The sequence below is a fragment of the Taurulus bubalis genome (assembly GCF_910589615.1).
Source record: "Taurulus bubalis genome assembly, chromosome: 2".
Classification (NCBI taxonomy): Eukaryota; Metazoa; Chordata; class Actinopteri; order Perciformes; family Cottidae; genus Taurulus; species Taurulus bubalis.
The window spans coordinates 7,137,263-7,152,431 of record NC_136590.1 but is presented as its reverse complement, the minus strand read 5'-3'; the positions used below and the strand labels follow the sequence as shown (position 1 = coordinate 7,152,431).

Genomic DNA, 15,169 nt, shown 5'->3' with positions numbered 1-15,169 from the left:
ACGTGGGCGTTTGCTCCTCGCGTCACTACCGTCCCACTCACATGTACTCCGACACGGGGGCGTTGGAGACGGCGGGCGGCGGCGGGTGAAGGCTGTTCTGGCTGCCCATGCTGCTGCTGTAGCTGCAGAAGCTGTGCATGTTGGTGAGGTTGGGGTTCTGGGGGGCTATCCTCCTCGCCCGCGGGTTGAAGGGATCCTCCTCGTCGATGTCGTCGTAATCGCGTTCCCTATAGGGGAGGGAGAGAGGTCCGGAGGTTTTCAAACTGTGAGGCAGAGACACAGTGTGAGGTAAAAACAGGTGGGCTGGTGCATGCTTGTGTTCTAAAAAATAAAAAAAAGAAGTTAATTGCTATAGTTTGGCTGCTGATTTGGCTGCTAATCAACACCGTGAGCAGCATCGAAAGCGGTGACATGGAGACAATCAAGGTACTTATTAAACTACTTATTCTCTGAGTCATAACTCAGTTAATCAGACAAATCTGAACTACAGACATGACGCATATTTCCATCGCTTTTCCATAGCATTTGATTTATATTTGAATTCATTGGATTTTCTTTGTTTAAACCGTTTTATCCACTGGACTGTTTTATCTGTGTTTTTAAAAAGGTTTTACCTTCATCTTGTCTGGCTTCCTGTTGTCACATTGCCCTGCATCTTGCTTTTGCTCTGTCTTTCAAATCACGTTTACACTCTGTTTTTAAAGATACTATATCAATGAAATAATAACAATAGTATTATTAGTATTTCAGCTGTGCATAATGAGAGTCTGAATAAACATCAGCTTAGAGACACTCCTTTACAACTCCAGAACTTGCCTGAGAATCATCTTGTTTTGAAGTTTTCTCCGGTGTGAAAGTAAACTAGTGATAGTTGTCCATGCATGCAGACAGGAACCACTAATAGATAACTTGGCATACTTTGGTATTAATGTGCCAAAATGTGGAGAACTATAGCGTAAAAGAACTCGGCTCAAGTTGTAACCCACAGTGCCAACATTATACATCCTGTTCACATGCCCCAAAGCAGTACGGGACCTGTAGCTACACAATTTAGAGCATGATTAATAGAACATTAATATGGACTTTTTACACGTTTGTCATGTGTGCCGCAACTGAGTTTCTTTGTGCATCCCTGTGTCGCATGACGACAATAGATGCTCTTTGAATTCTCGGTGCATACAGGAGGGAGAAGCTGCACAGAAAATGGCCGCGGGCTGAGGAAACGAGGGCGCTCAGGCTGAGAAGCAGAGAACGAACTGACCTGCAGGCGATTTGTCTCCATGCCCTGGGAATGGCACACAGCATGACAGTGAAGGCACAGGCTGCCAGGATGGAGAAGAGGCAGAGGTAGAGCACGCCCTCCACCCCGTCGTAGCACACCCCCACCATTGCGTCCAGGTAGTCCTAAAGAAGGTCAAACGAACGTTATACCAGACAGAAAGGAAGGCGCGGACACAGCTTAGCTTGTGCAGGCAGACCGAACGAAGCGAAGATGAAAGAGCGCTTCAGTGGGGTGTTGATCATTATTCATGTGACCTGCTGTGCAGTCAGGAGCCACGCGGCACAGGTTCAGCGGTGCTCATACGTCGGTAGGAAAACAACCGTTTAGAAAAGTCATTCTCATTAAATTAGAAATTCTTTCCGCTGTGCCTCGCCCTGCTCCGTTCCCAGTTCCGCTTTCAGTTTGATGCTGAAATCCTGCGTGGCCACTTTACTCTCCCCAGTTGACCTAGTTGTGCTGCTGTGATGCCAATTAGGACGCAGTGAACGAACCTTGTTGAGCCCCCTGCAGTCCAACAGGGCGGTCAGCTGGTGCAGACTGGCCTCCGAGGAGTTGAGCACATTCTGGATGCCCAGTAGGTCTCTCTGTGGAGAGGTCACCAGACAGACTATCACTGACAAACACTTGGGGCACTTATTTAAACAAGAAAACTCCGTTGTAATCCAGCGTTAAAGTCATAGCCAGGTGTTTGTGTGTGTGTGTGTGTGTGTGTGTGTGTGTGTGTGTGTGTGTGTGTGACACGATACCTCAGCGGTGGGGAACAGAGGCACGGCGAACTGCAGCAGACCCTGGATCTGGATCTGCATGGTGGTCAGAGACCTCTGGAAGATGGTCAGAGGCTGCAAAAATAGGAAAAGTGTGTTTGAACGCACGCAGAGTGTTTCAGGTTATTCTGAATGGCCTTAAATAAAGAGTCCTCGTGAAAGAATCAATGAAAGTAAAAGGTTCTCAAGACTGTCAAAAGACCTGGCCCACTTGCATTTTATAAAAGAATATACAGACGTCTTGTCCTTCACACAGTGAACACTTTTTTTATGTAATCTAATCTCTAAATCTCAAGATAGATAAATAGCAAAAACCACAAGTGGGCCAGAGTGAACGTTAATAGGAAAACCCTTAAAACAAATTAAAATTCACATTTTTCATAAAGTTAACACGTATAAAAGGAGAAGGATGTGCAACATAAAACACAAGCACAAATACAACAGAGAACCAAAAAGGTGCGTTAAAAATCTTCAATTTAGTCTCATTTAGTCTTGTGTTATGGCTTTGTAGGGCATTGAATGTATATACAATTCGACATTACAACCTTCAAGTCTGTGGTGATGTGGGTCCATGTTCCCACCAACAGGGGGCAAAGTAAGCCTCCACATTCAGTACGATATAATAAGTGGACCCTCCTGAAAGACAGCACCTTCTGCCCAATGCCTCTTTTTAAATTACATAAATGAATTAATCTGCCACATCTCCAAAGTGAAACTGTACTTTCACAGTCAACCAACCTAACAAAAGCAGCCTGGAAACCCCCTGGCCTGTGGCACGATGTTAAAAATTGAAACAGGATATGGTCAATTACCTCAACCATTCATAAATATAATTGCTTTCCTATGATCTGACTTTTTCTTTTTTTCCTCTGGATCGGCACGACTGTCCGTGGTCAAAGTGCTCTGTGCAGCACAATCTGAAGCCTGATCGGATTTGGCTTTTCAGCTTGTTCTCGGCCAAGTAAAGTAAAAAAATATATACTGCATATAAGACGGAGAAAGTGGATGGAGGAAGGTAAGAAAAGGAGAAGAGATGACGACGATGAGAATAGAACAAAAGAGCCGTGGTAAGAAGAGAAAATGCCCCAGAGCGTTGAAGCACGAGGGCAGTTCAGACTGAGAATACATGAGAGAGGGAGAGCTTGTTTGTTTGCCAAGCGGAGTGATCTCCTGCATCTGGCAGCTCGCTCCTGAACTTTGCACCTGTTGGGTATCTGTGTGGCAGAGAAGAGGAGTGCTGACTCAGCTCAGCGGGCGGGGTGACGGCTGTCTGGCCTGCGCCGCCGCGCTCTTGTTATCCTCGGGGCATGTCGAGCAGAGCCAGATAATAAGATCTGAGCTCGCAGAAATTGACTTCACTGCTGACTGATGTCAGTGGTGAAGCCGGTGATGTGACCCCTCCTAACATCTACCTCACCGACCCTCAGAAGAGAGGGAGCCCCTCCCCCTCAGCCTTTTTTGGAGCGTTGCAACATTTCGGCATGAGACAGAGAGACAGAGAGAGAGATTGAACTCCTCATCCAGTGAATTGCAGGTCAAAATCGGTTTGGGCATTTGGTTAAATGGTTTAAAAATTCGAGGTTGCATAAAACCACCTCTTCATCATCATTTAGATGATTATATTTCCGTATGTAGTGAGATCCTGCTCCACATTCACATACAGTCATTTAAAAAAACCCAGATTGTAGCAATATTTCCCAAAATAAAGTTTAGTCAATTTCCCTTCTTTCCACTGCCAAGACTGAAGCTGGTGTTGAAATCCGTCCTCTGTAGAGCTGGTTATTGAACATGAATACATTAGTATTAATGCTGTTAGTATTATTTAGTACTGACTGAAATGTAAAAAACTGTTAATTTTAAGTATTGCGTTATCGGTCAGATTCTAAGGCCTCTTTATGTGTTTTAATCAGATTCTGCTTCATTTAAATCAGGACACATTTCTAACTTTAGACCACATTTGAATTCAGAAAAAGTTTTTGGGATTTATTTCGTGAAATGCAAAAGCAAAGACAAAATCGCATCTGTGTATCCCCCAAAAAGTAGGACTCAGATACCGATGCACATCACAAACCCACTGTGTGATCATTTTGTTGGCATAAAACAAGTGTAGAGTCTGAACAATATGACCTGTGAATACCCTCTGTGTATGTTGCAGAATAAATTCAGTAAGTAGTAAAAGTAGTAAGAAAATATAATTGACTTGCTAATAGACTATAGTCTCCAAAATGTTACATTTTCCAACTAAATAAAGCAGTTTGAACCTAAACATGGAGACGTGTTATGACCCGACCCCTCACTCGACGGAGCCTCCTGTTTCCTACCTGCTGGAAGGGGTTGGAGAGGGTCTGGTTGCAGTAAAGGTAGTAATGAACAATATCTGTGAAAAACGCAAACACAAATCATCAGTCAGTTAATGTCACAGCCACAGAATCCATTAACGCAACATGATTCACGCTGAAACTCACCCGAGCCGATGACGCCCTTTGTCTGGCTCAGCAGGAACTTGTCAGGAGACACGCAGAAATCACTTGTGCCCTGAAATAAAATAAAAAACAGGAGACGTGTGAGGGCAGTGAACAGAAACCGGCTTAAAAGAATGAATGATCCTTAAAAAAAAAAGGAGGTTGAAAATAGAAATTCATGAAGAACTTTTCAGAGGAGAAATTAATCGGAGTGCCAAATACTCCACCTGACATTAGTAGTTCATTAAAGTCTTTTTGACATTGGGAATATAAAGAAAGACACACTGTTCCAATAATCCACTTTAACAGGTCTAGACAGGAGTACTTTTTCAATTCTGTCACTTTCACTCGCCTTGGTGAAATAGAACAAAAGTGAGGAGCGGAGGTCTCCTCGGAAACTGCGCTGTCTGAATGTTAAACGTCCCCCGGGCTCAGGTCAAACACACTGCGTGTTGCTTTACCCGTACGCGTACGGGACGCACATACGGGACTATAAAACTGATTTATTATTGATCACGATTTTGCGGTCAAACCCTTTTCATTCCTCATCTCATTTTAGGGAGGAAGTGACGTTGTGTTGTTGTTCGTTATGCTAGTGTGGGGGATGCTAAGTGAGCTTGTTAGCTGTTCCGTTTGAGCTAACGTTGCTGTTAGCGAAGAGCCCCGTTGCAATACTGTGAACACTCAAGCAAAACACCTGCAAGTTAAGGAAACCAACAATTGCGGGTCGTTACTGCGGACGTTACAATATCAAAGTTTACACGAACATGTTTGGTAACTGTCAAGCTTGAAATGACAACTAACAGTCGCGCAATTTAAATCTACCTGTTATTTTTAAGTGCACACTGATATGGAACGCTCTAAATGTAAACAGGCTGTACAGTACTTTATGGCTGAATAAACTACACCTCGTGACTCACTCTCAACCAATCAGAATGCTTGATTTGATCTACCCGTATTATAATATACATTATAATACGGGTAGATCAATAATACGTTTATGGCGGTTGCTATGCAACTGCCATACACGTACGGGACTATTTTCTCTGTTGCTGAAATGCGATACACAAGGTTTGGTGGCTACAACTATTTTGTGCTGAAAGGGAGCTTACTATTATTATTTATAAAGTCGCAGGTACCCGTATTATAAAAGCAATAAGGTACTCGAGGCAGTACTGTGTCTACAATAATGTACAGTTCAAGGGTTTGGTTGTTAGGCCCTCCGCTGCGCGTCGGGTCTAACAACTCCCTTGAACAGTACATTATTGCACGACACAGTACTGCCTCTCGTACCTTATTGCTTAATTATACATTGATGCGCGATGCAGCCTACACACGCACACACACACACACTTGAAAGATTCCTATGCACACACGCACAAACATCGTCAACATCTGACATGCACACCTGTGAACACACAGAGATCCTCAGCGAGACAAGCGAACGCACCGTCCACGCACCAACGCGCCACACGGTTTACATGTGGATGTGCTGGTTGCCCGACATCATCAGAGCGCGGTGGCAACACTCGTTCTCGTTTAAAGTGGGACGCGGCAGTCTGGCTGCGGCGCCAAAAACATTTTCACAAGTTCCACTCCGAGTCAGGGAGGAGGAGGCCGAGAGAGCGAGAAAAAAAGCACCTTAGGGATTTTCAGACATTTTCAGATGGCAGTAAGTAGTGTGTTATTGGGGGGAGTCGATGGCTAAGTGGCCGCTGCGGCTCACACACCAGTTACCCTCAATGGGCTGACACCATTAAACCAGTTCATGTGGAGAGTTGAACGTCAATTCTCTTTAGCCCTAAGATGGACTGATGACCTGTCCAGTGCTGGCTACAGTCTGTGGCCCCGGAAAATGCGACAAGAGTCTGAATTAATCCCGTAGACCGTTTATAAGAAGTGGTCGCCGTGAAGTCACCCATTGGTTTGTGGACCGCATTTTTTTAAGTCTCGAGTTCGTCATGCTGGCCGTCGCCATCTTGGTTTTTGTTAAACCCGTGAACGTGAGTGTATTTGGACTGCGGAGGAGTGACAATGAGACGCTGTTTACGATGCTAGGGACGTGTCAATTGCAAAGTAGCCCCGCCCTAAAGCATACCCTGCTCTATCGTCTATTTTACCATAGTTTACTAAATGAACATCACGCTGTAGTGAAGAAGACTTGAAAGTGGAGATTGACACCATAAACTCATGTTGACATTGTTTACTGAACTAATAAATCAAGAGAGAAGTAGAGTCATTTTCTCATTGACTTCCATACAGTGCGACAACTTTTAGCAACCGGAGGAGTCGCCCCCTGCTGGCCTCGAGAAACAATACAAGTTTAAGGGACTGCTGCACTGGCTTCACTTTTTATTATTACTGAAAAAAAATATATATAGTCATTCAAATTGCAATTAATTAACTGCAAGCAATGTGAGGATTTGCTACTTTTCTCTATCATTTATATGGAATATCTGTAAGACTATAAATCAGACTAAAAAGCTGTTTTGAAAACATCCCATTGGACGTTTTCCCACATTTTAGAGACTAAATTATTAAAGAATTGACAGCCCTACAGCGTATTATGTATATGAGAAGAAGAAAAAAAAAAATTGTATTCAGAGCAGTGCAGAGTCACACACAGACACACACACACAGACACACACACACACACACACACACACACACACACACACACACACACAATAACCTTCATGCAGACAGGTTGCACACACTCTACCTAGACAAACGAACACACATACACAGGCCCTCACATTAACAAAATAGAGAAGACACACATACGCAACACACATTTATTCACACAAAGACATAATGTCTGATGATGGCGCCACTGCAGATTGCTCATGTAATTGCTTTTTTTCACAGCCGTTTGCATCGACGTCTGAGCAATTATGAGGCCTTTTTAAACGGAGGTGCCTGCTCTCAAAACATAAAAAAGGCCCAGTGGAAATGAACCCCAACAACCTCAGACAAGCGCCCGGTTACAGACAGGTTACGCAACAGGTCGACGTAAATGTCATGAATGTGTGACGCACTCTGAGAGATAATTCCTGTCCACAACTGACCACAACCAGCCAAATATCTCGATAACTTGAAATGGAACTGGAATTTGGTTCGGATATTTATGGACCCGCAATAATCATTTTCAATTATTTTGATGCTCCCTGACCAATTTTTGGTCAAGCTTGGTAAATTTCGGCTCGGCAAACACTTTGGACTGGTAAAAGGTGGCTGTAGAGGTTTATGGGTTGTTATTTGCCCTTTCCTCTACTGCCTTCTAAAGGCAATCATCAGTGCCGTAACGGAAACACATGAGGCCCCCCTGCAGAATAACCCTGAGAGGCCCCCCGATATGTAAGGGATAATGTATTGTCCGGCGGTCATTATCCAAAGATAAACGGACACGTATGTGAGCGAGTGTGTTCGTGCTCTTTTATTTTTCTAGACAGTCCTTGCCAATCATTTATTCTCGTGGTCCAGGCACTGTTTTGGCATGCAGATCTTCTCTCACCAAAAAGCCAACAGGGCTCACAATATACTCTGTCAATTTTGGGGATGTAACACAGCCATTTGCATTGTATCTTGGTTCCTTTTTTTGACACTATGATACAAATCTTTAGAAAAACATCTCCCCTTTTTATCTTTAGGATACGGACCTTCACATTTACATGGTCCCTGCCTTAAAATGAACTTTTTCATGTCAGCATCAGTAATATCCACCGGGAAATGTGCCCGGTCACCAGGGTAAAGTGTAGTATTAGAAGTTTCATCTGACTCTGTCGCACGGCTACCCGAGGCCTCCTCACTGCATCCTGCCTCCTCACGGCTGCCTGACTTCGCTGGACTTGCAGAACCTTGGCGCACGCCTGGCTCTCCCTTATCCTCTGTCACAGAATATGATTTAAGTGTCAACGCTGAATGGGACTTTTATTTTGACGGCCACAGAGATCGGGAAGCAAAGGAAGTTTGGAACGTACACAAACCAGGCATCGTTCACATAGCAACAGTCAACTGTCAAATAGCAAACTGTGAAGACCCATTCCCCCAGTACTGGGGGAGCGTCTCAAGATTAAGTTTTCAAATAGTCGTATGAACCACAAATGAGTTCTAATACTTGTATTATTTTATATCTTTTTTTCAGAATTTTCTTGTGAAGAAAATGTATATTTTCAAAAAAAACTTTTTATAACATATCTTGATCATAACTATGAACATCCAGCATGATCTAATTAAGAATGGCAGAAAAATGCTCTTCGAGCAGTTTCCGACATGTTCAAAATGTGTGCTTCAGACCCTTACCAAGGTCTCACATACTAATAACACCTCTTGTTAGAAAGAACAGAGCCTAAAGAACCCGAATATGCAATGAAACCACACAAAAACAAAGTTTGCAATTGGTCTCACATACTAATAACACCTCTTGTTAGAAAGAACAGAGCCTAAAGAACCCGAATATGCAATGAAACCACACAAAAACAAAGTTTGCAATTGGTCTCACATACTAATAACACCCCTTGTTAGAAAGAACAGAGCCTAAAGAACCCGAATATGCAATGAAACCACACAAAAACAAAGTTTGCAATTGGTCTCACATACTAATAACACCTCTTGTTAGAAAGAACAGAGCCTAAAGAACCCGAATATGCAATAAAAAAACAAAGTGTCGAGGTCATTTGAAGGCTTTTCAGGGGGAAAACTGTGTAAATCGGTTCAAAAATGAAAAACGTCAAAGTTCTATAAGAAAACTACATTTCCCAGAAGCCAGCCCGGGTGCATTCTCTTCAGTAGACTGCGCATGTGCCGTCTGTGGTGGATCGTCCATTTGACAGGGGAAATGCTGGACCCAGAAATGTAAAATAAAAACATCTCCGACGGTTGACGGAATTTAAATGATGAATAGATGGCGCCGTTCGACTCCTACATGCCCGCACGGTCACGGAGATGTGTTTATTATTGAAATCCGTTGTTTTAAAAGGATAGTTACGAGCGATTTTGTGAAACGTTACTTGCACCGCGGAAAGTTGAGAAAAATAAAAAAATAAAAATTGCCACACGAGGCCTCCTGTCCATGCGAGGTCTCCCCCCTCCCCCCTTGCGGGGGTAATCTCTACGGGCCTGGCAATCATTCCTATTTCTTCACATTCCTCTAATGGACAAATTATGATGAAGACATACAGGGCTGCATTTTTTAAAAGGCCAACCCCGGAAGTTAGTACTGGTTCACTTGACAAAAAGCCAATGGGATTTTTCCATTGGACTTTGGATTATTGCAGAAAATAAACTCTGCAGCAAACAAACAGGATTTACACATTTTGTTCAGTAAAATAATCCTCACAAATTAACAACATTTCTATGATTTTTAGACGTGTGAATGCCATCGTCAGAAGTAAAAAGCTAACGTGAGGCTATAAATTAACTACACCACAGTTGCATGAGTGCGAGTACAAACACAAGGAGGCTGTCAAGGCGACGTAGTCAGTGTGATGACTTTTTGTAGTCTCAATGTAAAATCTTCAAAATTCAAAATGTTAAAATCTCTTTAGCTTGAGTTCACTACAGACCTTATATCAGGCATCTGAATTAAAAAAACATCCAAAATTGAGTTTGAAACGAGGGAACCGTGTGTGCAATAATACTCATTTCTGGGTCACAGGACTCACTCCTGCAGCACTGTAATGGATGCTCTCATACTTCTTAAAGGGCTACGCTCAAACTAAAACAAATTATAGGAGGTAACTAATGGCTGGATTGCCATGTTATTGCTGTGAATATTCATGTTACCCACAGAAAGAACCCTATTGATTTTGGTAGTTCTGTATTGTGCAGCCTGGTTAACAATGCATGCCTGCAGCATATTCTTCACAGCACTGGTATCACCAGCATTTCAACCATCGATCAAGCAAACATTGGCCACAGAGAGCGGAGACTTGGAGCGGAAAAAGGAAGCTAAAACCAGAGACTAATTTGCTTGCGACTCATCGCACCTCCTGCTGCTTTCCACCCGATGCTCATTATCAGCAACTTAACTTCACTCTTGTTAAATCCTCTACGGCCTTGAGTCAAAACACAACATCCAACAACAAACCTGGGAAAAATAGCACTCTTGCCTGAGGCAGGTGAGTCAAACACCAGTGCTCATCCATCCGATCTTCTTTCAAATTCATCTCGGTGTTTTTTGCATATCACTCTTAATTCTTGCCCTCGAGGTCGGAGTCATTTGGGGACGATAACGCAGCGAAACAGTGAAATGATTCACCCATTCAGCATGATAGGCTTTTAAAAGCTGCAATTGGATTCCTGTTGACATAATCCTTGACTATGAATAAAGTTATTCAGGCTTGTATAATGATGCCGACAAGGTTTGCAGTTGGGATTTTGTTCTTTTGTCGGCCTATTTTCAGCAGCGTGCCATTTGAAAGCAGACATCAAAAGCGTACGAGGTGACAGAAAGACGAACCTCAGAACAAAAGTTCAGAAGAAGATCGGGCCGCGAGAACGCGCTTGAGCAGGCAAAAAACAACAACAAACAATTAAGGCTATAAAGACCCTCCATCAGCCGCTATGCAGCTAATACACGCAGCATTTTGCTTGATGAGAACAATCCTTTTCTTGTTTGGTAAAAAGGAGAGACAATTGTTTCCCCTTTTTTTGCAATGACACGGCGCAGGTGTGTTTAAATGGATCCATATACACGTGCAGGTACAGGCGCATAAGCACATGTGCAGCAGTGCATAAGATCATCCCTCCTCTCTCACCCACACACATTAAAAGACATTTTTCAAGTGCGATGTGCGTGTAGTTAAAGCAATTTGTCATCACTGTCGGGCGCGACAAGAATTGATTGCGGACCAGTTTCGCGCTAGTTCATGTTCGGGTACGCTCGCCCGTCGGGAGGGAGGAAGCGAAGCGGCTCACCACAGCAGAGGCCAGGCCGGCTCCCAGAGAGGTCCAGCTCAGGACCAGCGTCAGCACTCCAAACACCATCATCCTGCAGGGACACAAAGCAGCAGCAAGGTCACAATGCAACTCGGTAAGAAATTTAACGCTGAATGCATTTTAATAAATGAAGCCTTGACAACCAGGATGTGGTGACTTGGCAAAGCTGGTCATTTAGCCAAATGAAGTAAAGATTGTAATTTTTGAGCTGATTTGAGCCTTGAAATTAGTGATTGTATCAGCTTGATTTGTTCCATGACTTGTTGTCTGTGCAGGTTTACATACACATGATCAATAAATAGCTTTGTGATGATCACTTTGTATCATGTCATTTATTTGACAAGGTGTTTGCTTGTTGAACTGTAGGTACCACTGTGCCATGAGAAAATGTTCAATTTCACTTAATCGGTCCAAAAAAATATTATTTAGTTGCCGCAAATAATATGCCATTGTTGAGCGTTTGAGCCTGCAATACAGTATAGTGGCTGGCCTAGTAAAGAAATACTCCATGCCAGTAGGTAGCGCAATAATTACCTACTATGTACATGCTGTATTAAGCTACAATGTGACATTTTGTAACTTTTTTGGTTGTTGGGGTGCCACAGGATTTTATCATTGTAGAAAATGTGCCGCTCAAAAAAGGTTGAAAAACACTGAGTTAATGAACCAATGCAGTGTTAATATTTGAATGGGCCCCGGGAAACGTTGTACTTGAAAAGTTGGGCCTTGAGGTCAAAAAGGTTAAGAACCCCTGATTTAAACCTTTAATAACTGGGTTTTCCTGGCCACTTGGTGGCAGCATAAACAAGTTGCAAACACACGACTGACCTATCGACATCTTTGTAGTTCATATGCAGGACTTGTAAGCAAACAGATGCTAATTTACAGAAAAGGAGCATTCATCTGACGTGACTGTGCAACTGGATGTAAGTCCACCCTCTTTTAGCTCTATTTTAATCGACACAAACAAAAAGCATCTGTCATTTTAGCTGGTAAATGCTGCACTATGTTGGCCTGCTTGCTGCATTTAATTAGTATTGGGTAGATAGCATTTTTGTTTTTTAAAGCTTTTTTTTAGCTGAAAAGAGATAAAAGATGCAGACGAGAGCAGTGAGATTAAAGCAAAACAGTTTATTGCAGAAGATGAAAACCCTTGTTGTCAGAGGGTGGTGCTGAGATTAAACAAACCTTTCAGATAACTGTGCAAATGACCAGCGTGAACACGATGAACGCCTGCTGTGCATAAATGAGCGCAAGTTCTTGATAGTTGTAAATAAGCATAATTACCGCCTCACAAATACTATATGAGGCTCCGTGTCCTAAATTGAAGTCCCGCTTCCAGAGATCCATAAAGGAAATTACATAATAATCCACAGCAGCAGAAATAGGGGATCTGCTAAAGCAAAGGAATAGGAACAAAATGACAACATTTGAGGGTTGTACTGTCACGGAAATAAAGATAAAATGGTACGATATGAAAAACGCCTCGCCACAGCAAGGCCGTTGATGAATACAATTTAAGATTCTCATGTTGATATTGTTGGTATACAAAAGCATCAATAGCCAATTTAAATTAATGGTGATATCGTTAGGAGACCGCAATCATTTTTTTATTTTATTAGCCTGTAATTCATAATATCAACATTACTATATGTGGGATTTTCAAACCTAAAAGTACTGAAATATGCGATCCATAGCAGGCTAATTGCACATGACAGGTGTGGATGACTTGCAAATTGTGTTTATACCTAAAATAAAATCCTAAACACGAGAAAATTTGAGAAGTTCTCTTAAGTCACTCGTACAAATCACTTAAGAACTAATCTGTTTGTACAAAAACGAGTTCAAAGACATGAGGAAGAATGAACACGTTGTGGTACAGATGACGAATGCACGGGCAATCCCAACACTAAAACCCCCCAAACAATTTGAATTATCAGCATCCTGGGGGAGTGACGTAAATGGAGCTATTTTCACAACGCTTTCTGTTATTGAAAGGAAACGGCGTGAGCGGTGATCTCATTCTCATCGACAGAGGAAGTCAGAGGTCACATATTTTCTTTTTGCGGGGGTTAATTCTGCAGCCTTTAAACGTACAGCTGCAGCTTCATGTACCGATGAACGAGCGTGTCAAAGGCTGGCTTACATCCGATTACGTTTCCCCTCAGGACATGACTACTCCCTGCACCCCTGAGGACATACAAACGTGGTTTTGACAAAATGACATCAGAGACATGTGACATTAATGTGGCAGAGATGGGAGTGGGCGTTGACGGGTCCGTCTTTGTGGATAAAACAGCACAGTAGAAGATCAATACCCATTAAAAGATGAACACTGGTCCTCAACGAGCTTTTGTTATGAGACATAATCCAATAAGCCACTTTCCAGATATTCTCCTTTCAGCATGTCACCTGTGATTAAATATAATTTGAGTATGCATGTCCAGAACCCACTCATTTTTCAACACTCGGGCTAATCCAATTCAAGAGAAGATACTAAGCTCCCACCACTGATTTTACAAGCCTCTTCCTTTATTTCTTTACTCTCTCTATTCCCTCACCTCCCCTATCTTTTCTCTGCCTCCCTCTTTACCCGTTTTTCACTCTCGTAGTCCGTCTCCCTCCTCTCCGATACCTGACACATAATAATGGAATAGATGGGAAGAAGAGCCAAGGCATCTCATCCGCGTCCTTATCTTGATTTATTTATTTTTGTATCGAGAAGCAGGACAGATGCAGAAAGGTTGCTCAACTGTCTGAGTGGCTCAGCGTGGTCCACCGCAGTAACTGTGCCTGCATCTGCATACGGTCAATACACAAGTGCCCTGAATGTTTCCATGTCTTGTTTACACTAATTGTGTGTGTGTGTCTTGTACTTGTTTGTTTGCGTCTCTCCACACACACACACTTCTATAACAAACCCGGATCAAATATGTTCGTGCCCTCCAAGATAAATCTGAGGCCTCACAAGATGACCAAGAAAAAAAAGTCTGTTGAACAAATTTCCTTTTCAGGTGAAATATCAAATCATTTCACTTTATCAGCCTTCCAACAGTCTTTAAATTAAAACAAACTGAACAGGGAAAATAAACTCTTGGTTTGAGCTGGGTTTTTTTTTAAAAGGGTCAAAAGCCAAAAGGGTCGGGAATTATTTGCCTCCGTGTCTGCCAGGCTTTGCCTCTTTGACAGTTCATTGTTGAAGGCTGTGTGGTGGTGCGGGAGCTTCTTTGAGAAACTATGACACTGTCTGTCAGGGCAAAAAGGGAGAAATGCCCTCTGATTGCCTCTTCCGTGTCGACAGAAACCAAGACTGTATTCACTGCTGTGCTCTGATGGGCAAAGGGGAATCACAGGAATCCGGGTGTGAACCTGACACAAAGCGCATCAAGTAAAAAAAATGGATGAGGTCAAGTCACTCTGAATTAAATCAGCGTGGAAAGTCAATTTTCTTCTCAACTGAAACTAGAAACAACGCCTCTTGGTTGTGTGTTTCCGCCAAACAGTCAACACGCAGAGAAGTGGGAGAAACACTGGAGACGCTGCCAACGGCAATTAGTCTGCCATTATAATCACATCGCACTCTCAAGTTCTAATTGCGGCCCCTGCGATGAGATCGTCATCTCTCACGCCTTTTTACTCACCTCAGTGTTTTGTGTGTGTGTGTTTCGAACAACATTTCTCACCGATTATGATTTTGATGAACGTTTGATGTCTAACCAGAT

At 42.8% G+C, this 15,169-nt stretch overlaps 1 protein-coding gene across 1 annotated transcript in view; it reads right to left on the bottom strand.

The window, feature by feature from the left end:
• ttyh2 (tweety family member 2) overlaps positions 1–15,169 on the bottom strand; it is a gene marked incomplete at both ends in the record, with an annotated part of 55,997 nt that overhangs the window by 2,668 nt on the left and 38,160 nt on the right. The window contains 7 exons of the mRNA XM_079235985.1: positions 42–227; positions 1,262–1,404; positions 1,774–1,866; positions 2,029–2,121; positions 4,368–4,423; positions 4,512–4,581; positions 11,427–11,499. Coding sequence (XP_079092111.1) covers positions 42–227; positions 1,262–1,404; positions 1,774–1,866; positions 2,029–2,121; positions 4,368–4,423; positions 4,512–4,581; positions 11,427–11,499 — 714 coding nt within the window. The remainder of the gene's footprint in view (positions 1–41; positions 228–1,261; positions 1,405–1,773; positions 1,867–2,028; positions 2,122–4,367; positions 4,424–4,511; positions 4,582–11,426; positions 11,500–15,169) is intronic.